This window comes from Myotis yumanensis, unplaced genomic scaffold (genome assembly GCF_028538775.1).
Source record: "Myotis yumanensis isolate MYYU_CA2020_CCGP unplaced genomic scaffold, mMyoYum1.0.hap1 SCAF_23, whole genome shotgun sequence".
Lineage (NCBI taxonomy): Eukaryota > Metazoa > Chordata > Mammalia > Chiroptera > Vespertilionidae > Myotis > Myotis yumanensis.
The window spans coordinates 4507704-4533776 of NW_027223774.1; the positions used below are offsets into that span (position 1 = coordinate 4507704).

At 52.6% G+C, this 26073-nt stretch overlaps 1 protein-coding gene across 1 annotated transcript; it reads left to right on the plus strand.

Annotated features, from left to right (window-relative positions):
- The first annotated feature begins 877 nt into the window (after window positions 1–877).
- On the plus strand, window positions 878–24199 carry NLRP12 (NLR family pyrin domain containing 12). Its single transcript, XM_070402535.1, has 10 exons — window positions 878–1166; window positions 2870–2950; window positions 4629–6357; window positions 9516–9686; window positions 11787–11957; window positions 15222–15392; window positions 16713–16883; window positions 21028–21198; window positions 23023–23193; window positions 24112–24199. The coding sequence occupies exons 1-10, from the start codon at window positions 878–880 to the stop codon at window positions 24197–24199; spliced, it is 3213 nt and encodes a 1070-aa protein (XP_070258636.1).
- Window positions 24200–26073: the final 1874 nt, after the last annotated feature.

The window sequence follows — 26073 nt, forward strand, 5'->3', positions numbered from 1 at the left end:
ATATATATTTTATTGATTTTTTACAGAGAGGAGGGGAGAGGGATAGAGAGTTAGAAACATCAATCAGCTGCCTCCTGCACACTCCCTACTGGGTATGTGCCCGCAACCAAGGTACATGCCCTTGACCGGAATCGAACCTGGGACCCTTGAGTCCACAGGGCACCTCTCTATCCACTGAGCCAAACCGGTTAGGCTCAATTCTCTTTCTACCCATCAGAAAGAAGGGCTTTCCTGCCCTGGCTGGTTTGGCTTAGGGGATAGAGCATTAGGCCTCGAACTGACAGGTTCCAGGGTTCGATTCCCGGGATCCTTCAATCTGCAGGCCAACCCAGTATCCACTAAGACAAACAAGCCAGAGCTATTTTTACTGACTTTAGAGAGAGAGAGAGAGAGAGAGAGGGAGAGGGAGAAACCTCGATGTGAGAAACATCTAGGGGTGGCCTTCCCTATGCACCCCCACCTCGGATGAAACCCGTAACCCAGGGATGTATCCTGACCCTGGAGTTGCCAACCCACGGAGCCACACGGCTGAACCACAGACACTGGCGAGGTCAGGAGAACGGCAGTGAGGGCACCGGAGAGAGAGGGTGCCAGGTGGAGGGAGCCGGAGAGGGAGAAGTGGAGGGATGACTCCTGCGATTTCGATTTCCTCATCGCCCCCCCACTTCCCCTTCTCAGCAAACCCCACGGTGGCAGCGGGCAGGGCAGGCGGGAACCCAGGCGGAGGAAGCGTTGATTGCAACAGGAAGCGTTATTGCGCGCTCTCTACCCAGCGCGCGCGCGCGCCGGGAGACGGTGGGCATGTTGGCATCGCTGGCCCCGAGCGCGGCCACATCCTAGACGCCAGCTTGTCCCCGCCAGGGGTCCCGGCGCCCCCATGCCCGGGCCCGCGGCCAGGGAGGGCCTCTGCCTCCTGACCGCCTACTTGGAAGAGCTGGAGGCCGCGGAGCTGAAGAAGTTCAAGTTGTACCTGGGGGTGGCGACGGAGGTGGGGGAGGACCGGATCCCCCGGGGGCGCATGGAGACGGCGGGGCCCCTGGAGATGGCCCAGCTGCTGGTGGCCCATCGCGGGGTCCGGGAGGCCTGGCTGCTGGCCCTGAGCATCTTCGAGCGGATCCACAGGAAGGACCTGTGGGAGCGAGGACGCAGGGAGGACCTGGTGAGGGGTAAGGCGGTGGGGGGGGCCGCGAGGCTGCAGCCCGCCAATCCCCTTCTCTGTTCTTTCTGTCTCCTTTTTTTTGTTTTGTTTTGTTTTGAATTTTTTCTTTTTGGAAAAAAGAATTTTTTTTTTTTAATTTCAGAGAGGAAGGGAGAGGGAGAGAGAGGTAGAAACATCAATGATAAGAAAGAATCATGGATCGGCTGCCTCCTGCACACCCCCCACTGGGGAGGGAGCCCGAAATCCGGCACGTGCCCTTGAGGGGAACAGAACCCAGGACCCTTCAGTCCTCAGGCCAAGGCTCTATCCACTGAGCCAAACCAGCTAGGGCTTATTTACTTTTTTTTTTTTAAAAAAATCTTTATTGTTGAAAGTATTACATAGGTCCTCCTTTCCCCCATTAACCTCTTCCAGCCCACTCCCATCCCCGACTCCCCCACCCCATACGCCACCCCCACCCCCCATCGCAGGCCATCACCACTCCGTTGTCTGTGTCCACGGGTTATGCATATATGCATACAAGTGGTGTTTATTTTCTATGCACTGAATTCTCTATACCATGAGAATAAAAGGTCCATGGATCAGAGATCTTGTGTCTTGCTATGCATCCAATGCCTAAAAAAATGCCTGGTGCCATATATATATATATTATGAAATATATAAATATATATTTCATGAAATATATAAATACTATATATATATATATTTGTTGGATGATGGATGGATGAATGAATGGATGGATGATGGATAAGTGGATGGATGGAAAGGTGGAAGGATGGATGGATGGATGTATGGATGGATGGATGGATGGATAGATGGATGGATGGATGTATGTATGGATGGATGGATAGATGGATGGATGGATGGATGGATGGATGGATGGATGGATAGATGGTAAGGTGGAAGGATTGATAGATGGATGGATGGACGGTAAGGTGGAAGGATGGATGGATGGATGGATGGATGGAAAGATGGAAGGATGGATGGATGGATGGATGGATGGATGGATGGATGGACGGATGGACGGACGGATGGATGGAAAGGTGAAAGGATGGATGGATGGATGGATGGATGGATGGATGGATGGATGGATGGATGGATAGATGGATGGATGTATGGATGGATGGATGGATAGATGGATGGATGTATGGATGGATGGATGGATAGATGGTAAGGTGGAAGGATTGATAGATGGATGGATGGACGGTAAGGTGGAAGGATGGATGGATGGATGGATGGAAAGATGGAAGGATGGATGGATGGATGGATGGATGGATGGATGGATGGATAGATGGCTGGATGAATGGAGGATGATGGATGGATGGATGGAAAGGTGAAAGGATGGATGAATGGGTAAGTGGAAAGGTGGAGGATGGATGGATGATGGATGATGGATGGATAAATGGATGGATGAAATGGTGGAAGGATGGATGGATGATAGATGGATGATGGATGAGACATGGCCCAGAGCTGAAGGGGAGGGAGGAAGTCAAGCTAACTCAGAACTTCCTGCTTGAGGACTTTAATGGGAGGGATGGAGGTTATGAAGAACAAGTGTTCTCAACAATAATGAATGTGAGGTGACGGCGGAACCTTCTGGGGCGTGGTGGACAGGGAGTTACCATGTAGACCGTCTGGGGTCATGGTAGCTAACGTTGTTGAGTGGTGGCTACACATGTGCCAACTGACCTTCCCAAATGTCCCTTCCAGATGCCCCACCCGGTGGCCCGTGCTCCCTGGGGAGCCAGTCCGCATGCTCACTGGAAGTCTTTGCCGGAACTCCAAGAAAAGGTGAGCCCTGAGCCTGGTGCCTGCTAGAATGCAGAGAGCATCACGTATCCAACCATCCAACTGATAACAGATTAAACAAAAACAGGCGTTCGCCAAAACTGGTTTGGCTCAGTGGATAGAGCGTCGGCCTGTGGGCTGAGAGGTCCCAGGTTCGATTCCAGTCAAGGGCATGTACCTGGGTTGCGGGCACATCCCCAGTGGGAGATGTGCAGGAGGCAGCTGATCGATGTTTCTCTCTCTCATCGATGTTTCTGGCTCTCTATCTCTCTCCCTTCCTCTCTGTAAAAAATCAATAAAATATATTTTTTTAAAAAAAGAAAAAAACAGGCGTTCATCTCTCCTTTGCACATAACAGGAAGTCTTAGGGTGGGTGGCATGGATTAATAACACCATCCAAGCCCTCACCGGTTTGGCTCAGTGGATAGAGCGTCAGCCTGCGGACTGAAGGGTCCCAGGTTCGATTCCGGTCAAGGGCATGTACCTGGGTTGCGGGCACATCCCCAGTAGGGGGTGTGCAGGAGGCAGCTGATTGATGTTTCAGTCTCATCGATGTTTCTAACTCTCTATCCCTCTCCCTTCCTCTCTGTAAAAAATCAATAAAATATATTTAAAAAATAAATACTGATTTCTATTAAAATAATAGTAATAATAACACCACCCAAGCCCCAGCTTCTTCCTGTGTTTCCATCTCTGTTGGCCTTTTGTCCCAAGGCTTATCATCCCAATAAATCAATAAAAATATATTTTAAAAGAATCAATGACTGCATAAATAAGTGGAACAACAAATTGATGTCCCCCCCCCCCCCCAATCTCTCTAAAAATCAAACAAAAACCCGCTTCCCATGTTAATGCTTCTGCATCCCCCAGGGAGGGAAGATCTTTGTAGGGAAGGAAGTGTCAAGGTTCCCAGGCTCCATCTAGAAAGATTGCAGAGCAAGTAGGCGCTAGGCCCTGCTGCGCTTTATTTTTATTTTTTAGAGTAAAGGTGGGAATTGATTGAAGAATAATACGTGGGGAGGGGGAAAGAGTCCCTTATTCTTATTTTTTAAAATATATTTTATTGATTTTTTACAGAGAGGAAGGGAAAGGAGTTAGAAACATCGATCAGCTGCCTCCTGCACGCCCCCTACTGGGGATGTGCCCACAACCAAGGTACATGTCCTTTTTTTTTTTTTTTTTAATATATTTTATTGATTTTTTACAGAGAGGAAGGGAGAGAGATAGAGAGTTAGAAACATCGATGAGAGAGAAACATCGATCAGCTGCCTTCTGCACATCTCCCGCTTGGGGATGTGCCTGCAACCCAGGTACATGCCCTTGACCGGAATCGAACCTGGGACCCTTGAGTCCGCAGGCTGACGCTCTATCCACTGAGCCAAACCGGTTAGGACAATTCCTATTTTTAAAAAATATATTTTTTTTTATTGAATTCAGAGAGGAAGGGAGAGGAAGAGATAGAAACATCAATGATGAGAATCATCCATAGGCTGCCTCCTGCACGCCCCCTACTGGGGATGAGCCTGTAACTCAGGCCTGTGCCCTGACCTGGAATCCAACCGTGACCTCCTGGTTCATAGATCCACGCTCAACCATGGAGCCACGCTGTGCTTTAGCTCAGGAATTCAGGGGAGCTTGCTGATGCGTGTTCCCCCCCAAATCCTTCGTTCCTTCCCATTAGATCCCCGCGAAACCTACCGGGACCACGTCCGCAGGAAATTCCGGCTGATGGAGGACCGCAACGCGCGCCTGGGCGAGTGCGTCAACTTCAGCCACCGCTACACGCGGCTGCTGCTGGTGCAGGAGCACCCCACGCCGCTGTGGGCCCGGCAGAAGCTGCTGGACACGGGCCGGGCGCGCGCGAGGGCCGGGGGGCACCAGGCCAGCCTCATCCCGATGGACACCCTGTTCGAGCCGGACGCCGAGCGGCCGGAGCCCCCGCGCACCGTGGTGCTGCAGGGCGCGGCGGGCATGGGCAAGTCCATGCTGGCCCAGAAGGCCATGCTGGACTGGGCCGACGGCCGGCTCTTCCAGGGCCGCTTCGACTACCTCTTCTACATCAACTGCCGGGAGATGAACCGCGGCGCCCCCGAGCGCAGCGCGCGGGACCTCCTCTCCGGCTGCTGGCCCGAGCCCAGCGCGCCCCTCGGGGAGCTGCTGCGCGCCCCCGAGCGCCTCCTGTTCATCATCGACGGCTTCGACGAGCTCCAGCCCTCCTTCCACGACCCCCGCGGCCCCTGGTGCGTGTGCTGGGAGGAGAAGCGGCCCCCCGAGCTGCTCCTCTGCAGCCTGATTCACAAGAAGCTGCTGCCCGAGGCGTCGCTGCTCATCACCACCAGGCCCACGGCGCTGGAGAGGCTGCAGCGGCTGCTGGAGCATCCCAGGCACGTGGAGATCCTGGGCTTCTCGGAGGCCGAGAGGAAGGAGTATTTCTACAAGTACTTCCAGGACGCCGAGCAGGCCCGCCACGTCTTCAGCTTCGTGCGGGACAACGAGCCCCTGTTCACGCTGTGCTTCGTGCCGCTGGTGTGCTGGGTGGTGTGCACCTGCCTCAAGCAGCAGCTGGAGGGCGGGGGGCTCCAGAGACAGGCCACCCGGACCACCACGGCCGTGTACCTGCTCTACCTGCTGAGCCTGATGCAGCCCAAGCCGGGGTCCCCGACGATCCAGCGCTCGCCCAACCAGACGGGGCTGTGCGCCTTGGCGGCCGACGGCCTCTGGAGCCAGAAGATCCTCTTCGAGGAGCAGGACCTGCGGAGGCACGGCCTGGACGGGGCGGACGTCTCCTCCTTCCTCAACATGAACATCTTCCAGAAGGACATCAACTGCGAGAAGTTCTACAGCTTCATCCACCTGAGCTTCCAGGAGTTCTTCGCCGCCGTGTACTACGTCCTGGACGGGGCTGACCGGGCGGCCGGCCCGGAGCGGGGCCTGGCCCGGCTGCTGGCCGAGTACGGGCTGTCCGAGAGGAGCGCCCTGGCCCTCACCGTCCGCTTCCTGTTCGGGCTCCTGAACGAGGAGGCCAGGAGCTACCTGGAGAAGACGCTGGGCTGGAAGGTCTCGCCGGGCGTCCAGGCGGAGCTGCTGGAGTGGATCCGGGGCAAGGCGCTGAGCGAGGGCTCCACGCTGCAGCAGGGCGCCCTGGAGCTGCTCAGCTGCCTCTACGAGATCCAGGAGGAGGCGTTCATCCGGCGGGCCCTGAGCCACTTCCAGGTGGTCGTGGTCAGCAACATGGCCACCAAGATGGAGCACGCCGTCTCCGCCTTCTGCCTGAGGCACTGCACCAACGCCCTGGTGCTGCACCTGCACGGGGCCGCCTACCGGGCGGACGAGGAGGAGGAGGAAGAGGAGGAGGAGGAGGAGGAGGGGGCCAGGCGGGCGTCGGGGCCCCAGACGCTACTGGCACCATCGTAAGTACTGGATGTCCAAGCGCAGGTTCCTAACGAAGTTCATGTTCTCAGCCGGGGGGTGACGAGGCCCCAGCGAGGGCATCCTTGGCACCATCTGGAGAAATACTTGGTGGTGATGACTCTGGGGAAATGGGGGCGCTGCCTGCATCTGGTGGGAAGAGGGCAGGGAGGCTGGCGGAGACCCCCTGGGACAGGGCCGCCCCACAACAGAGTGGTCTGGCTGCCCCATGTCAGTAGTCTCCCGGTTGGCTTTCTCCTCTGACACAATAGCCATGAGGACTGAGTTGGGGCCTATGTCAAGGAGATTGTGTTCAATCAAGAAATATTACTCAGCCCGGCCAGCGTGGCTCAGTGGATAGAGCGCCGGCCTGTGGACTGAAGGGTCCCAAGTTCGATTCCGGTCAAGGGCATGTACCTTGGTTGCGGGCACATCCCCAGTAGGGAGTGTGCAGGAGGCAGTTGATCAATGTTTCTCTATCATGATGTTTCTCTCTCATCGATGTTTCTAACTCTCTATCCCTCTCCTTTCCTCTCTGTAAAAAAATCAATAAAATATATATTTTTTTAAAAGAAATATTACTCAGCCCAGCCAGCGTGGCTCAGTGGATGAGCATTGACCTATGAGTCAGGAGGTCATGGGTCAATTCTCGATCAGGGCACATGCCCAGGTTGTGGGCTCCACCCCCAGTGAGCTGATCAATGATTCTCTCTCATCGCGGATGTTTCTATCTCTCTCTCGCTCTCCCTTCCTCTCCAAAATCAATAACAATTTATTTTTTTTTAAAAAAAAAGAAATATTATCTAAACACTTGTACATCACTAAATGCATGGAGCCCTGGCTGGTGGTGCCTCAGTTGGTTGCAGCGTCATCCCACACACCAAAAGGTGGTGGCTTTGATTCCTGGTCAGAGCACATACCCAGGCTGTGGGTTCAATCCCCAGTAGGGTGAGTATTGGAGGCAACCGATTGATGTTTCTCTCTCTCTCTAAAAATCAATAATATAGATAGATGGATAGATAGATAGATAGATAGATAGATAGATGGATAAAGAAGAGCTGGGTCTGGCCAGTGTGGCTCGGTGGTTGAGTGTCAACACATGAGGTTACAGGTTTGATTCCCGGTCAGGGCCAATGCTCAGGTTGTTGGCTCAATCCCCAATAGGGGGCCTGCAGGAGATGGCTAATTAATGATTCTCTCTCATCCTTGATGTTTCTATCTCTTCCTCGTCCTCCCTCTCTGAAATCAATAGAGATATATTTGAAAAAGAAAAAGAAAAAAGAAGGGGTGGTAGGTAGATATAATGGAATACTAGTCAGCCACAAAAAAAGGTGATGTTGTCATTTGTGACAACGTGTGTGGATCTTGAGGGTATTGTGCTAAGTGAAAAAAGCCAGACAGAAAAATATCAATACCACATGATCTCACTCCTATATGGACTATAAAACAAAAAGGTAGCAAAGGAACAAACAAAACAAAAACAAACTCATAGATACAGACCACAGTATGGTGGCCACCCGAGGGGAAGGGGGCCGGGGGGAGGGTGAATGAGTAAAGAGGTCCAGTACATGGTGACAGACGGAAACTTGGCTGTTGGTGCCGACGATGCCATAGAGTGTGTAGATAGCGAATCATAATGTTGTACACCTGAAAGGTATATACTGTTATTAACCAACGTTACCTCAACATAAAAAAAAAATTATCTTTAAGATGAAATCCATCCCCCCTCCCTAGTCCCAGGATTTTTTTAAAATATATTTTATTGATTTTTTACAGAGAGGAAGGGAGAGGGATAGAGAACCAGAAACATCGATGAGAGAGAAACATAGATCAGCTGCCTCCTGCATGCCCCCCTACTGGGGATGCGCCTGCAACCAAGGTACATGCCCCTGACCAGAATCGAACCCGGGACCCTTCAGTCCGCAGGCCGACGCTCTATCCACTGAGCCAAACCAGTTCTGGCTAGTCCCAGGATTTAAGTCTGGTCTCTACTACGTACCAGCTATGTGACCTTGGGCAAGGAATGCAGGGTCATTCAGGAGGTAAATTAAAATGAAGACGACAGAATGCTTCCGAAATTATGAAGTGATGACCAAATGCCAAACATAATCATTGTAAAGCGACTGGGAACGCTGAACTGACCAGCTCTAGCTGGTTTGGCTCAGTAGATAGAGCATCAATCAGCCCGAGGACTGAAGGGTCCCGGGTTCGACTCCAGTCAAGGGCACATACCTCAGTTGCAGGCTTGATCCCTGTCCCCGGTCGGGGTGCATGTAGGAGAGGCAACCAATCGATGTATCTCTCTCACATTGATGTTTCTCTCCCTGTGTCTCTCCCTCTCCCTTCCACTCTCTCTAAAAAAATCAATGGAGCCCTAGCCGGTTTGGTTCAGTGGATAGAGCATCCACCTGCATACTGAAGGGTCCTGGGTTCAATTCCGGTCAAGGGCACATGCCCAGGTTGTGGGCTCGATCCCTAGTAGGGGGCGTGCAGGAGGCAGCCGACCAATGATTCTCTCTCATCATTGATGTTTCTCTCTCTCTCTCTCCCTCTTCCTTCCTCTCTGAAATCAATAAAAAATATATTTAAAAAATAAAATAAATAAAAATAAGTGGAAAAATTATCCTTGGGTGAGGATAAACAAAAAATATTTTTAAAAAAACAAGCTTGTCCTAGCCGGTTTGGCTCAGTGGATAGAGCGTCAGCCAGTGAACTGAAAGGTCCCAGGTTCAATTCTGGTCAAGGGCACATGGGTTGCAGGTTCGATCCCCAGTTGGGGGACTTGCAGGAGGCAGCCAATCCATGATTCTCTTTCATCATGGATGTTTCTCTCTCTCTCTCCCTCTTCCTTCCTCTCTGAAATCAATAAAAATATATATATATATTTTAAAAAAAACAAGCTTGCCGAAGCCGGTGTGACTCAGTGGATAGAGCGTCGGCCTGCGGACTGAAAGGCCCCGGGTTCGATTCCGGTCAAGGGCATGTACCTGGGTTGCGGGCACATCCCCAGTGGGGGGTGTGCAGGAGGCAGCTGATCGATGTTTCTCTCTCATCGATGTTTCTAACTCTCTATCTCTCTCCCTTCCCCTCTGTAAAAAATCAATAAAATATATTTTAAAAAAACCAAAAAACTGAACTGACCTGTAGTTCCTTCACGCAGCCCCGAGAGGAACGTTTTGCCAGACGCCTACAGCGACCAGCTGGCCACCGCGCTGAGCACCAACCCGAATCTGATAGAGCTGGCTTTGGACCACAATGCCCTGGGGAGCCAGGGGGTGAAGCTGCTGTGTCAAGGGCTCAGACACCCCAACTGCAAACTTCAGAATCTGAGGTGAGTCTCTCGCTGGCCTGGGAGCTCCCGGTGGCCCCACCACGCCCTCGCGTGGGGCTCTCTGTCAGAAAAGAACTCGGGACGGTGTGTGGCTTGGCTCCGGCTGCCATCACAAAGGGCCACCGTCCGGGTGGCTTAAACAACGGAAAGGCATTTCTCGCAAGTCTGGAGGCTGGCAGCCCAAGATCCTTGGTGTCTCCTGAGGCCTCCTGCCTCGGCTTGCAGGGGGCCGTCTTTCCCTGTCTTCTCACAGGGTCTTCCCTCTCTGTGTGTGTGTGTCTGTGTCCTGGTCTCTCTCCAGTCCTATTGGACCAGGTCTCATTCTAATGACCTCATTCTAACGGAACCAGCCCTGGCCAGGTAGCTCAGTTGGTCCCAGCATCGTCCCCGTACGCCCAGGTCGCAGGTTCCACCCCAGGTCAAGGAACGTACATGAATCAACCAATCCTATATGATAAAAGCCTAATATGCTAAGTGTCCAACCGTTCGACCAGTCGCTATGATGCGCACTGACCACCAGGGGGGCACACGTTCCAACCGGTAGGTTAGCTTGCTGCTGGGGTCCAGCCTGTCAGGACAGGGCGAGACAGGCCAGACAAACCCTGGACGAATCCGTGTACCGGGCCTCTAGTGAATGCATAAATAAGTATAACAAGTCTCTCTCTCTCTCTTTCTCTCTCTCCCTTCCTCTCTCTAAAATGAACAAATATCAAATGCAGTGGGAACTCTTAAAATAGGGGAGGAGCCCTAGCTGGTTTTGCTCAGTGGGTAGAGCGCCAGCCTCCAGACTGAAGGGTCCCAGGTTCGATTCCGGTCAACGGCACGTACCTGGGTTTTGGGCTCGGTCCCCAGTAGGGGGCGTGCGGGAGGCGGTCGATCAATGATTCTCTCATCATTGATGTTTCTATCTCCCTCTCCCTCCCCCTCACCCTTCCTCTCTAAAATCAATAAAAATATATTAAAAAATAAAATAAAAAATATTTTTAAAATGTATTTCTTTATTGATTTCGGAGAGGAAGGGAGAGGAGAGAGAGAGAGAGAGAGAAACATCAATGATGAGAGAGAATCATGGATAGGCTGCCTCCTGCACGCCCCCACCTGGGGATCCAGCCTGCAACCCAGGCACGTGCCCTTGGCCAGAATCAAACCTGGGACCCTTCAGTCCGCAGGCTGAAGCTCTATCCACTGAGCCAACCCAGCTAGGGCAAAAATATATATATATATATATTTTAAATATATGTTATTGATTTTTTACAGAGAGGAAGGGAGAGAGATAGAGAGTTAGAAACATCGATGAGAGAGAAACATCGATCAGCTGCCTCCTGCACGCCCCCTACTAGGGATGTGCCCGCAACCAAGGTACATGCCCTTGACCGGAATCGAACCTGGGACCTTTCAGTCCCCAGGCCGACGCTCTATCCACTGAGCCAAACCGGTTTCGGCAGGGCAAAAATATTTAAAAAAATAAAATAAAAATTAAACCCTGACGCATCAGCTATTATACTTGGGACTCTACCTCTCACTCACTATATGCTGACTTCAAGCCATTCAACCAGGAGTCCGGCCTGAATCTGAATTACTCCACACACCCCTCCTTTCCAGCTGCATTGTTCAGGTACTGTATGGTGCATGCCCCACTGGGGTCTATTCACGGGCCACTTTGGTAGCTGTGTATCTGCTGTGTATGTGATTTGACAAGCCAGTTTTTTGTTTTTTTTTTAAATAAATGGCTTTATTAAAAAAAATAAAATTAGCCGAAACCGGTTTGGCTCAGTGGATAGAGCGTCGGCCTGGGGACTGAAGGGTCCCAGGTTCGATTCAGGTCAAGGGCATGTACTGCGGGCTCATCCCCAGTGGGGGGTGTGCAGGAGGCAGCTGATCGATGTTTCTCTCTCATCAATGTTTCTAACTCTCTATCTCTCTCCCTTCCTCTCTGTAAAAAAAAAATCAATAAAATATATTTTAAAAAATAATAATAAAATTAAATTAAAATTAATAAATAAGTGAAAGAAGAAGGAGGGGGAGGAAGGATAAGGGACAGACCCCACCGAAGGGCCCCAGAGGACGTAACCGCTCCCCTCTCTCCTCCTTCCCATCCAGGCTGAAGAGGTGCCGGGTGCCCAGCGCCGCCTGCCGGGACCTGGCCGCCGCGCTGGCCGCCAACAAGAACTTGATGAGGATGGATCTGAGCAGCAACCCCCTGGGGCTGCCCGGCCTGAGGCTCCTCTGCGAGGGGCTGCGGCACCCCAAGTGCAGGCTGCAGATGCTCCAGTGAGTTCCCCCCCCCCCTGCAAGCTCCCCCTCCGCCCGCCTGGTCTCCCCCCAGGCTTGAAACAGCTCCCCAAATGCGGAGGGTCCCCATGAGGCTGCCCTTTGACCCCTGCCCACCCTAACCCACGTGTGCCCGGGGCAGTCCGACCCCAGAGCCTTTGGTTGTCCGGTTGGTTCCCTTTCCCTGCGAGGCCATAGGGCTAAAGCCACCCACTTGCACATAGAACACGTCCTTCTGACATTTCTGGTCCCTGAACGGCGTGGCGGTTTCCCCGAGCCCCCTTCACCCCATTCCACCCCCCACCTCCCACCCCACCCCGACCCCTTGCAGCCACAATCACCGAGGGATTCTCTGTCTCACTACTAGGTGTCCTAAAATTTAACTCACTTATTTTTTTAAAAAGATATATATATTGCCCTGGCTGGTTTGGCTCAGTGGATAGAGTGTCAGCCTGCAGACTGAGGGGTCCCAGGTTCGATTCCGGTCAAGGGCATGTACCTTGGTTGTGGGCGCATCCCTAGTGGGGGTGTGCAGGAGGCAGCTGAATCGATGTTTCTAACTCTCTATCCCTCTCCCTTCCTCTCTGTAAAAAATCAATAAAATATTTATTATATATATATATTGCCCTGGCCGGTTTGGCTCAGTGGATAGAGTGTTGGCCTCTGGACTTGAAGGGTCCCAGGTTCGATTCTGGTCAAGAGCACATGCCCAGGTTGTGGGCTCCATCCCCAGTGTGGGGCGTGCAGGAGGCAGCCGATCAATGATTCTCTCTCATCATTGATGTTTCTCTCTCTTTCTCTCTCTCTCTCTCTCTCTCTGTCTCTCTCCCTTCCTCTCTGAAATCAATAAAAACATATATTAAAAAATAAATCATAAATAAAAAATATATAGTTTTATTGCTTTCAGAGAGGAAGGGAGAGGGAGAGAGAGATAGAAACATCAATGATGAGAGAGAATCATTGATCAGCTGCCTCCTGCAGGCCCCACACTGGGGATGGAGCCCACAACCTGGGCATGTGCTCTTGACCAGAATCGAACCTGGGACCCTTCAGTCCGCAGGCTGATGCTCTATCCACTGAGCCAACCCGGCCAGGGGCAATCTAACTCATGTCTGACACACTATCGACCTAGAAATAGCGTTCAGACCCCACAAGGAAAGGGCTGGGTCCCCTAAGGGTGCCCCCACTTCAGTGTCAGTCGTAAGTCCAGATGGTCACGGTGCTGCTGGCTGATCCACGGGCTGTACATTGGGGGTTGCCGTGAGCCGCTCCTTGGGGTCAGTTCGTTTGCTAGAGGGGCTGACAGGACTCAGGAAAACATGCACGTTGATCCGTTTATTAAGGAAGGACAGGTATAAAGGGTGGAGATGAACAGATACATACGGCCCAGTCCTGGAGGGTCCCGAGCCCAGGAGTTTCTGCCCCCGTAGAATTGGGGGTGATGATTCCTGGCGCAGGCGTGCACCCCATCCCAGCGGGATTTTCTGGAGCCTCGTCACGTAGGCGTGCTCAATCATTAACTCCATCCCAGACTGCTCCCCTCTCTGGAGGATGACGGCTGGGGGGCGGGGGGCGGGGGGCGGTTAAATTCCAAGCTCCTCACCACAGCCTGGTCCCCAGCCCCCGAGGAACCCACCCTGAGTCTCCTCAGAAGGACAAAAGACCTGCTATCATCTAGCCCAGTGGTCGGCAAACTCATTAGTCCACAGAGCCAAATATCAACAGTACAATTGAAATTCCTTTGGAGAGCCACATTTTTTAAACTTAAACTATATAGGTAGGTGCATTGTTATTAACTTCATTAGGGTCCTCCTAAGGCTTAGGAAGAGCCACACTGAAGGGGCCCAAGAGCCGCATGTGGCTCCGGAGCCGCAGTTTGCCCACCACGGATAGGGAATTCATTCTGAGGGTCTTAGGGGCTCCGTCAAGACCGGGTCAAAGACCACACAGGAGAACAAAGGCGGCCCTCAGGGCCCTTATCACTTGGGAAGCTAAAGGGCTTTAGGAGCTCCGCGCCGGAACCAGGGACAGAGACCAAGGCGAATGCTTTCTGCTGATCCTGTCCCTCTGTGGACCCCCTGTAGCCTGTGAGACCCAGCTCAAGGTCCCGGGGAGCCTTCCCCAGCCGCACCCCTGTTTGCCGAGTGAGGGTTTTGGGAAACATTAGCTCAGGTTGGCTGAGCAGGCTCCACGGGCCAGGCCCCGCCCACATCCTCCACCTCTATCATCCCCACACAGCCCTGGGCGGTCAGCACGATGACCGCCCTTACTTCATTTTAATTTTTTTAAATGTATTGATTTAGAGAGAGAGAGACATCCGTGTTTGTTGTTCTATTTATTTATGCATTCATTGGTTGACTTTTTTTAAAAAAATTTTTTTAAAGTATATATTAGCCCTGGCCGGTTTGGCTCAGTGGATAGAGCGTTGGCCTGCGGATTGGGGGCCTGGGGGCGGGGGGGGGGGGGTCCCAGGTTTGATTCCAGCTAAGGGCACATGCCTGGGTTGTGGGCTCGATCCCCAGTGGGAGGCGTGCAGGAGGCAGCCGATCCATGATGCTCTCTCATCATTGATGTTTCTATCTCTCTCTCCCTCTCCCTTCCTCTCTGAAATCAATAAAGAAATATATTTAAAAATAAATAAATAAAATAAAAGTATATAGTATTTTTATTGATTTCAGAGAGGAAGGGAGAGGGGGAGAGAGAGAGAGAGAGAGAGAGAGAGAGAGGAACATCAATGATGAGAGAGCATCATGGATCGGCTGCCTCCTGCATGCCCCCCACTGGGGATCGAGCCCGCCACCCTGGGCACGTGCCCTTGACCAGAATCGAACCCGGGACCCTTCAGCCTGCAGGCCGACGCTCTATCCACTGAGCTACCCGGCCAGGGCCTTGTTACCCTTGTTTTAGAGCCAATGAACCTGAGTCACAGCATCACATGACACCTACCTCTGAGGCTTGATGAGGTCACAGGATGGGCGGGTGGCGGGTGCGGGAGCCAACACAGGTCATTGAGCTCTAGAGACACCAGTCCGCCCGGCACGCCACATCCCCGGGCTGGCATCGGGCCGGTCATTGTCACTGCTTACCCGTCGTCGGTCTCATCAGATGGGACATCCGTCTGTTCACCTCTGTAGCTCCCCTGACAGGTGTGGGGTGGGGCTGGGTAGCTCACTGTGGTCTCCGGAGGCAGAAAAAGCAAGACTGGGCCCTCCCTCGCCAACGTTTCTTTCCTGACAACGTTTCTTACCCCCCCCCCCCCCCGAGGTTGCGGAAGTGCCAGCTGGAGGCCGGGGCTGGTCAGGAGGTGGCCTCGGTGCTGGGCTCCAACCGCCACCTGGTGGAGCTGGACCTGACGGGCAACCCGCTGGGGGACTCGGGGCTGCGGCTGCTGTGCGAGGGCCTGAGGCACCCGGTCTGCCGGCTGCAGGTCCTGTGGTGAGTCCCTCCCGGGCCTGGGGCCCTGCACGGGCAGTTCTCCCCCGGGGGAATGATGGGGCGAGCGGGCATCCCCTGCTTGGCCACCCCGCGTGCCCAGCAGCGTTGTTTGCCGTAGCCAAGAGGTGGCAGCAACTCCAAGGTCCATCGTGGGTGGGCGGACAGACAAGGTAAAATGTGGAATAGACGTACAATGGGATCTTATTCGGCCTGTGGAAAGGAATGAAATTCTCTTCTCTCTCTCTCTCTCTCTCTCTCTATATATATATATATATATACCCTGAGTGACCAGATTATTATGACCACCCCATCAGTACTTCATTGACACTTCCAAAACTACTGAATATTGAAAACTTCTAAGCAAATACTCTCAAAGTGTTACTATTGTTATTATTATTATTTGTATAAATAATTCACTTTATTCTACTGATGGGATGGTCATAATAATCTGGCCGGTCATAATAATCTGGCCACTCAGTCTACATATATTCTTGCCCTACCTGGTTTGGCTCAGTGGATAGAGCGTCGGCCTGCAGACTTAAAGATCCCAGGTTCAGCGGAAACCGGTTTGGCTCAGTGGATGGAACGTCGGCTTGCGGACTGAAGGGTCCCGGGTTCGATTCCGGTCAAGGGCATGTGCCTGGGTTGCGGGCACATCCCCAGTAGGAGATGTGTAGGAGGCGGCTGATCGATGATTCTCTCTCATCATTGATGTTTCTCTCTCTCTCTCTCCCTTCCTCTCTGAAATCAATAAAATTACATATTTTTTATTTTTTTAAAAATTTTAAATATAGCCTGAACCGGTTTGGCTCAGTGGATGGAACGTCGGCTTGCAGACTGAAAGGTCCCAGGTTCGATTCCGGTCAAGGGCATGTACCTGGGTTGCGGGCACATCCCCGGTGGGAGATGTGCAGGAGGCAGCTGATCGATGTTTCTCTCTCGTCGATGCTTCTAACTCTCTATCTCTCTCTCTTCCTCTCTGTAAAAAATCAATAAAATATATTTAAAAAAAAAAATTTTAAATATATTTTTTATTGATTTCAGAGAGGAAGGGAGAGGGAGAGATAGAAACACCAGTGATGAGAGAGAATCACTGATTGGCTGCCCCCTGCACGCCCCCTCCTGGGGATCGAGCCTGAAACCCCGGGCGAGAATCGAACCCGGGACACCTCAGTCCGCAGGCCGACGCTCTATCCACTGAGCCAAACCGGTCAGAGCGATAGTTGACCCTTTTCATGCGATTTGTGGTTCTCTGTGTATCTTCTCCGGAGAAACGGCTATTCCAGGCCGTTGCCCATTTTTAACATGTATGTTGAATAGGTTAAAGATCTGTCACCTCACTGCTGCAGCCTGTGAAGACCTGGCCTCCACCCTCCCTGCGAACCAGAGCCTGATGGAGCTGGACCTCGGCCTGAATGACCTGGGGGACCCCGGGGTGCTGCTGCTGTGTGAGGGCCTCAGGCACCCCCAGTGCAAACTCCAGACCCTCCGGTGAGTCCAGTGTGCTCGCTGTCGCAGGAGTCCCAGTTCAAGGTCCTGGTCCTTCTAATCCGGCTCCCTGGGGCCATGCTCCCTCCCCGCCCCTCGTAACCTCCAGCTCCACCGGCCCTCTTTCAAAGAGCTCTCTCTGCCTCAGGACCTTTGCACCTGCAGCTCTTTCTTCCTGGAATTCCTTTCTGCTCTGCTGTCCTGGGTTTTACCCTGATAACATCTGTTTTCTCGGTTAGGACTCACAGTGAATGCTTCTTTCCCATGGACACTTCCCATAACACCCCTTTTAAATATATATACTGCCCTAACTGGTTTGGCTCAGTGGATAGAGGGTTGGCCTGCGGACTGGGCGGTGTCCTGGGTTCGATTCCAGCCAAGGGCATATGCCTGGGTTGTGGGCTCGATCCCCAGTGGGGGGTGTGCAGGAGGCAGCCCATTGGTGATTCTCTCTCATCATTGATGTTTCTGTCTCTCTCTCCTTCTTCCTTCCTCTTTAAAATCAATAAAGAAATATTTTTTAAAAAAAGAAATAGACCTTAATATTAAAAATAATAATAAAATAAAATATATATTTTTTTATTTCAGAGAGGAAGGGAGAGGGAGAGAGATAGAAACAGCAATGGTGAGAGTCACCCATCAGCTGCCTCCTGCACGCCCTCCACCGAGGATGGAGCCCGCAACCCAGACATGTGATGGGCCCTGAACGGGAATCGAACCGTGACCTCCTGGTTCAAAGGTGGACGCTCAACCACTGAGCCAACCAAGGGGTTACGGCCGGGCTCCATAACCCCTTCATAGTTTTTTGTTGTTATTGATATTTATCTTTATTTTTTCCCCTTAATAGTTGTCTGGTGTTATTTGACCTCCTGCTTTGCCTCAGCATCCCTTATCCATATTAGTTATTGTGTGTGGTATTCAAAGTGCAGGGGCCGCGTCAACTCCATATTCTAATGGCTATTATCAGACCTGGCCCAGAGGTGCTTAAAAATACATATACTGCCCTGACCGGTTTGGCTCAGCGGATAGAGTGTCAGCCTGCAGACTGAAGGGTCCCGGGTTCGATTCCGGTCAAGGGCGTGTACCTGGGTTGCGGGCACATCCCCAGTGGGGGACGTGCAGGAGGCAGCTGATCGATGGCTCTCTCTCATCGATGTTTCTAACTCTCTATCCCTCTCCCTTCCTCTCTGTAAAAAATCAATAAAATATATTTAAATATATATATACTGTAGTCCCAGCTACAGTGGATAAAGCATTGGCCTGCGAACTGAAAGGACCCGGGTTTGATTCTGGTCAAGGGCACTATATCTTTTCTTTTTTAAAAAAAAAATATATTTTATTGGGTTTTTACAGAGAGGAAAGGAGAGGGATAGAGAGTTAGAAACATCGATGAGAGAGAAACATCGATCAGCTGCCTCCTGCACACTCCCTACTGGGGATGTGCCCGCAACCAAGGTACACGCCCTTGACCGGAATCGAACCTGGGACCCTTGAGTCTGCAGGCCGACGCTCTATCCACTGAGCCACACTGGTTAGGGCGGCACTATAGCTTTTCAATAGTTCATCTATCTGGCAACTTGTCAATGTTTTGTTTGTTTTTCCCCCATGCTTTCTTTCATCAAACAGAAATCTCTGTTTTGAGGTGAAAGCCGTATGTGGTTTGGCTCCGTGGGTAGAGCGTCGGCCTGGGAACTGAAAGGTCCCGGGTTCGATTCTGGTCCAGGGCACCTACATGCCCAGGTTGGGGGCTCGATCCCCAGCGGGGGACTTGCAGGAGGCAGCCGGTCCGTGATTCTCTCGTCGTGGATGTTTCTATCTCTCTCTCCCTCTTCCTTTCTGTCTGAAATCAATAAAAATATATTTTAAAAAAAAAGATGGAAAGGAGAAAAGTTCCTGCACAGCTCCTATATATGTACTTTTTTTCTTTTTCTTTTTTCATTTTGAGGGTATGTTTGTTAAAGCTGGGGACAGGGAAACAAGGGAAGTCAGAGAGCAGAAGCAGCCACAGGAGAGCCGGGGCAGGGCTGTGTGAGCTTCCTGGAGAGTCAGAGAGAAGGGGGGCCTGGAAGACAGGTTCAGGGGGTGAGCCCAGGAGGAGCCATTGCTCTCCTGGTTGCAAATCTGGGGTGAGGGAACCCTCGGAGTTTAGGGGATGCAGGCCTGAGAGGGAAGAAGGGGGGTGGGGGAAGGGGGAGGCGGAGGCATGCTCCTGGGAGGGAAGCGCCTTCTCCCGTATCTATGTTATTTAGCTTTCTATATTTAAGAACGCTGGTGGGCAGACAATGTTCCGACAGCGAGTTTCTCTCATAATTAGTGAAGCTGAGCATTGCTTCGTGGGCTTATTAGCTTTTTTTGGTCTCCCCGTTCGGGGACTGGCTTATGCATGGAATTTACCAGTAAGTCCTCAGCTTGTGTTCTGTGGCTGTCTTACTCGTGTGCGGATCCGAAGTCCCCTAAACATTTTATTTTATTTTATAATATATTTTATTGATTTTTTTACAGAGAGGAAGGGAGAGGGATAGAGAGTTAGAAACATCGATGAGAGAGAAACATCGATCAGCTGCCTCCTGCACATTCCCCACTGGGGATGTGCCCGCAACCCAGGTACATGCCCTTGACCGGAATCGAACCCGGGACCCTTGAGTCCGCAGGCCGACGCTCTATCCACTGAGCCAAACCGGTTAGGGCTCCCCTAAATATTTTATTTTATTTTATTTTTTTAAATATATTTTTATTGATTTCAGAGAGGAAGGGAGAGGGAGAAAGAGAGAGAAACATCAATGATGAGAGAGAATCATCGATCAGCTGCCTCCTGCACGCCCCCCACTGGGGATCGAGCCCGCAGCCTGGGCATGTGCCCTTGACTGGAATCGAACCCGGGACCCTTCAGTCCGCAGGCCGATGCTCTATCCACTGAGCCAAACCAGCCAGGGCTCCCTAAATATTTTAAAGGTGAATTGTTCACTTACTGCATACTTTGGAAATATATTTTCTTTCTTTATTTTTTTTTAAATTTTTAATGTATATTTTTTATTGATTTCAGAGAGGAAGGGAGAGAGAGAGAGAGAGATAGAAACAGTGATGATGAGAGAGAGAATCATGAACCGCTGCCTCCTGCACGCCCCCTACTGGGGATCGAGCCCGCAACCCGGGCATGGGCCCTTGACTGGAATGGAACCCGGGACCCTTCAGTCCGCAGGCCGATGCTCTATCCACTAAGCCAAACCAGCCAGGGCTTTTAAAATATTTTTTTATGATTTTAGAGAGGAAGGGAGAAGGAGAGAGAGAAACATCAATCATGAGAGAGAATCACTGATCCGCTGCCTCCTGCACGCCCCCTGCTGGGGATCGAGTCCCCAACCCGGGCATGTGCCCTTGACCAGAAGGAATTGAATTCGGGACCCTTCAGTCCAGTGGTTCTCAACTGTGGGTCGAGACCCTTTCACAGGGGTCGCCTAAGACCATCGGAAAACACATATATAATTACATATTGTTTCTGTGATTAATCACTATGCTTTAATTATGTTCAATTCTGGATAAGGTTCCATTTTCAGATACAGTGGGGCCTTGACTTACGAGTTTAATTCGTTCCGTGACGGAGCTCGTAACTCAAATTACTCGTATGTCAAATCTTAAAGTGAACGAGCGAGACACGTGATGCTGGGCTGATGTCGTGGCGTTCACTGTGGCGTTCGCTGCGCCAACTAGCGGTGGGGTATCTGAAGCTGGCTCGTAACCCGAATTTTAACTCACAACTCGAAGCAAAAAATCCGCCCGAGAGACGGCTGTATCTCGAAAAACTCGTTAGTCGGGACACTCGTAAGTCAGGGCCCCACTGTATATGGTTTGTAAATATTTTGTCCAATTTTGTGAGTTGTCTTTTCACCTGCTTGAAAGATGGTGTCTTTATTCTTTAACACTCTCCTCCCTGTGTGCCTTCCCTTTTCCTGCCTTTTCTCCCTCTCTCTCTCTCTCTCTCTCTCTCTCTCTCTTCCCACCTGCCCGTTCCTCCCTTCCTCGCCCTCGCTGCTCTCTCAGGGCCAATATGGAGTCTCTCTCTCAGCCCTGACCACGCGCCCGGCACGTGAGCTGTGAGCTTCCCAGGTGGTGTCCTCAGAGGTGCCAACCCTGCGCCCGTGTCTTCCAGGCTCGGCATCTGCCGGCTCAGCTCCGCGGCCTGCGAGGGCCTGGCCGCCGTGCTCCAGTCCAACCGCCACCTCCGGGAGCTGGACCTGAGTTTCAACGACCTGGGCGACCGGGGCATGTGGTGGCTGTGCGAGGGGCTGCAGCACCCCGCCTGCAGGCTCCAGAAGCTGTGGTGAGGCTGGGGACTGGGCATGGGCTGGGGGTCGGGGGGAGCCATTGTTTGCTTGTCCTGGCTTTCTCTCTCTTTTCCTTTGTTTATATTTTTAAATATATTTTTTAAAATAAATTTTTATTGATTTCAGAGAGGAAGGGAGAGAAATTGGAACATCAGTGATGAGAGAGGATCATTGAACGGCTGCCTCCGGCACGCCCCCCGCTGGGGATCGAGCCCGCAACCTGGGTGCCGGGTGCTGGTCCGTCCTTGCTGCTTGACACAGTCGCTGCAGGGAAGAAACATCTGCACAGCATATGTTTCAAGGGACCTGGCGTATATGACATACTGTTCTTAATATGTTTGCTCCCCTTCTTAGTGCTATGTGTTTTAACCAAGGTCACCTCTCCGAGAAAGGTTGTTTCTCCAGGTGGGGATTTTTCCCTGAAGTTAGGGAGGGAGTGAAACCCCTTAACTAAGTGCCAGGCGGGTAGTTAATCACTTTAACTACGAACAATCACGCTTAAGCTACATAATCTTTACTCCCTGGAATAGAGATAAGAAATGCCCTAACCTTTGGAATAGAAATTGACAGGATTAAAATCAACTGGTATAAATACAGATGTAACAAGACAACAGGAAACAGAACCTAGCAAGAGAACCTGGCTGAAGAACCTAGAGACAGAACCTAGAGATAGAACCTATACAGAACCTAGAGATAGAACCTAGAGACAGGACTTGGCTGGAGATCCTAGAGAGAACCTAGAGACAGAACCTGGCGAGAGAACCTGACTAGAACCTGGTGACTGAACCTGGCAAAAGATCCTGGACAGAACCTGGCAACAGAACCTGGCTGGAGAACCTAGCGAGAGAACATGGCAAAAGATCCTGGACAGAACATGGCACCAGAACTTGGTTGGAGATCCTAACCAGAACCTGGCTGGAGATCCTAACCAGAACTTCTCTGGAGATCCTAGACAGAACTTGGCTATGCTGATCAACCGAACCCTGCCTTCATGTCATTCCTTCATCGCCGACTCCGTCCACACCTTTGGGGACCCCTGGACCCGCTGGGGTTGGACCCCAGCACCTGGGCATGTGCCCTTGGCCGGAATCGAACCTGGGACCCCCTCAGTCCATAGGCCGACGCTCTATCCGCTGAGCCAAACCAGCCAGGGCTTTTTAAGTATATTTTTATTGATTTCAGAGAGGAAAGGAGAGGGAGAGAAACATCCATGATGAGAGAGTATCACAGATCGGCTTCCTCCTGCACGCCCCACACCGGGGATGAAGCCCACAACCTGGGCTTGTGCCCTGACTGGGAATTGAACCGAGACCTCCTGGTTCATAGGTCGATGCTCCACCACTGAGCCATGCTGGCTGGGCTCATTGGTTGCTTCAAGCCTTGGTGTATTGGGGGGGCACTCTAACCCACTAAGCTACCCGTCCAGGCCCCTTAAATGCCTACCACTGCCATCTTCACCTGGACTGCTTTGGTTCTACTGTTTTCTTATCAACCAGTCCCCTAAAAACTCCACCCTGCCCTGGCCAGTGTTGCTCAGTGGCTAGAGCATCGGCCTATGGACTGAAGGGTCCCAGGTTCGATTCCGGCCAAGGGCACATGCCCGGGTTGTGGGCTCCATCCCCGGTGTGGGGCGTGCAGGAGGCAGCCGATCCATGATTCTCTCTCATCATGGATGTTTCTCTCTCTCTCTCCCTCTCCCTTCCTCTCTGAAGTCAATACAAATATATTTTTTTTTAAAAACTACACCGGGTTCCCTGTGGAGAGAAGACTCTACAGAAGTAGCTCTTCATGTTGCTCTGAGCACACTCTCTCCCCCACAGGCTGGACAGCTGCGGCCTCACAGCCAAATCCTGTGAGGATCTCTCCTCCACCCTGGGGGTCAACCAGACCCTGACCGAGCTCTACCTGACCAACAACGCGCTGGGCAACACGGGCGTCCGGCGGCTGTGCAAGCGGCTGAGACATCCGGGGTGCAAACTGCGGGTCCTGTGGTGAGAGGGGCCGGGGGCTGCGGGAGGCGGGACAGGGGCCATAGCACCCTGAGCAAAGGGCAATCACCATCGCTGAGCCTGGGTTTGGGGTTCCATTCCCTCGGCAGCCCGGGGGGGGGGGGCGGGGGGGGAGGGTGCTGGAGGGCTGGAAGGAGCTGATCAATAATTCTCTATCATTGATGTTTCTATCTCTTCCTCTCCCTTTCTGTCTGAAATCAACAAAAATATATTTCAAAAAGAAAAAAGAAGAGCCCTAGCTAATTTGGCTCAGCGGATGGAGTGTTGGCCTGTGGACTGAAGGGTCCCGGGTTCAATTCCGGTTAAGGGCACATGCCCAGGTTGTGGGCTCGATCTCCAGTAGGGGGCGTGCAGGAGGCAGCCGATCAATGATTCCCTCTCATCATTAATGTTTCTATCTCTCCCACTCCTTTCCTCTCTGAAATCAATAAAATTATATGATATATATATATATATATATATATATATATAATAAAAGCACGGCTTTCTTTAAAAATTTTTTAATTAATTTGAGAGACAGAGAGAGATTTGTTGCTCCACTCATTTATGCATTTATTGGTTGATTTAATATATATATATATTAATTTCAGAGAGGGGGAGAGAGAGAGAAACATCAATGATGAGAATCATTGACCGGCGGCCTCCTGCCCGTCCGACACTGCGGATCGAGCCCACAACCCGGGTCCTTCAACAGGACCAAACCTGGCACACTTCCACACGCAGGCTGGCACTCTATGCACTGAGCCAAACCGGCCAGGGCCATTGCGTGATTCTTGTCCTTGCCCTGCCTGGGCTTCCCACCCTGACTGGGGATCCCACCCACAAGCTGGCGTGTCAGGACGACACACAGACACACACGATGGAGCTGATGTGCGAGCCCACGCCCCTTTGTGCCCGCAGGTTGTTCGGCGTGAACCTGAGCACAGTCACGCACAGAGAGCTGGCGGCCCTCCGCTGGACCAAGCCCTCCCTGGACATCGGGTGCTGACCGCCCCTGCCCTGCTCCTGCCCCTGCCGCTGCTGCAGGAGGCAGGCCATCCATCCGGCCGCACTCGTCCAACCGGCCAGACTCTGTGTCTGTGGGTCATCACTGGCAGAGGCTGAGGGTTCTGCTCGGAGGGGAGGGCGGGGTCTGCGTGCCCTGCGACATGGAGCTCTAGGTTTGGGGATGTGGGTGCGATGAGGGAATGGAGGGCCGCAGGGGCTCCCCACGCAAGGGGGGTCTCCCCACCCCCACCCCAGGAGACACTTGGCAAGGCCAGGAGACCTGGGGTGTTGGGGAGCTACCGCCCCACAGCCAGGCGTTGCACTAACACCGACACTCCACCCACAGAACCTCCCTCCCCCGCCCACAGTGGAACTGAAAATGGAAGGGTGCTGGCCGGCCGGGGGTCTCAGTGGGTGGACCAGTGTACCGCCCCCAAAAGGTTTGGGGTCTGATTCAGAGTCAGTGCGCAGACCCAGGTTTGGGGTATCATTCCTGAGTCGGGGTGAGCACTGGAGGCAGCTGATGGCTGCTTCCCTCTCTCAGTCCAATGGGAATGGCCTTGGGGGGCCTGGCCGGGGTGGCTCAGTGGTTGAGCCATAAGCCTTCTCTCCCCCACCCCCCGGTCAACCACATGCCCAGGTGGAGGGCTCAGCGCCCGGTGTGGGGCGTGCAGGAGGTGGCTGACGAGAGATCCCCATCAATGATGTTTCTCTCTCCCTCCCTGAAATCAATAAAAACACTTTTTAAAAAAACCCACAAAACAGGACTTCCTTGGGTGACTTGAATCAATGCAGCGGGATCATGCCTTGGTTGGGAAACCCTGTCCTGTCTGGGCCACCGGGAAGGCTGGTGGCCCGGCAATGCCTGCCCCAGGGACAGCCCCAAGCAGGCTGGGAAATTGGCAGCAGCAGCAGGCCGGCCAGGCCCCTCCCTCCCCGGGAAGTTTGTGTGCAAACAGGTCCCATAGCAGCCAGTGTCCGGGTCCATTGGGGCTTTGACCTGGGCAACTAGAGAACTACCTCCCCCGTGGATATTGCAAATCAGAACAGGATTACTGCCGTGGGGGGAGAGGGGGCGCTGGGGCAGGGGGACGAAGACCCATGTGTGTGGTGTGGCAGATGGGATCACGGCTTGGAATCCCGCCAGGGAAGGGAGCGGGGGTGGGCAGGAGTGTGGACTCCCAAGCTGAACAGGAAACATGGCCCTGCTTTCCGGGGTGTGAATCACCCAGGTCTCTCACCGCTGCTTAGACCAAAGGGGACACTGGGGTTGGCCCCTGGAAGAGCTGGAGCCCGCAGCCCAGGTCCCTGTCCTGGGGACGGGATAGGAGGAGGAAGAGGAAACCCTGGTGTCTGTGGGCCCAGGAGCTCTCCCCTCCCAAACCAGCCAGGCCTGCCCTGCATTTCCTCCCTGACCTGTGCCTCCAGGGTTGGTGGCTGGAGACCCATCCCAGGCATTTCATCCTGTCCCGGGGCTCAGGTGGGGAAAATGGGGGGTGGGGCTGAGGGACCCCCACCCTCCAGCGTAGATTCGGACAATGCACAAGCCTCCCCTCTAAGCCAAGTGAGAAGAAAAGAAAGGAGTCTGAGTCACGGGTGGCGGGCCCACATTTCACATTTTATTGCATTTTTTTCCACAATCACTGAGTCCTGCTGGGCTGTGTCCAGGGCTCCGGAGGAAGGACCTGGAAGGTGAAGCTGCGCAGCAAGCCATTCCCGCGGAGAGGCTGCCCCAGGGACCCCATGAGGATGACCCCTTGGCCACAGTTGGGAGAACCCGTCGAGGACTGAACCCCACACCCAGCGCCCACTTCAGGTCTGCACACCGCCTCCCGGATGCTGCCCCCAACAGGGACACTCGAAAAGGGAGCACTT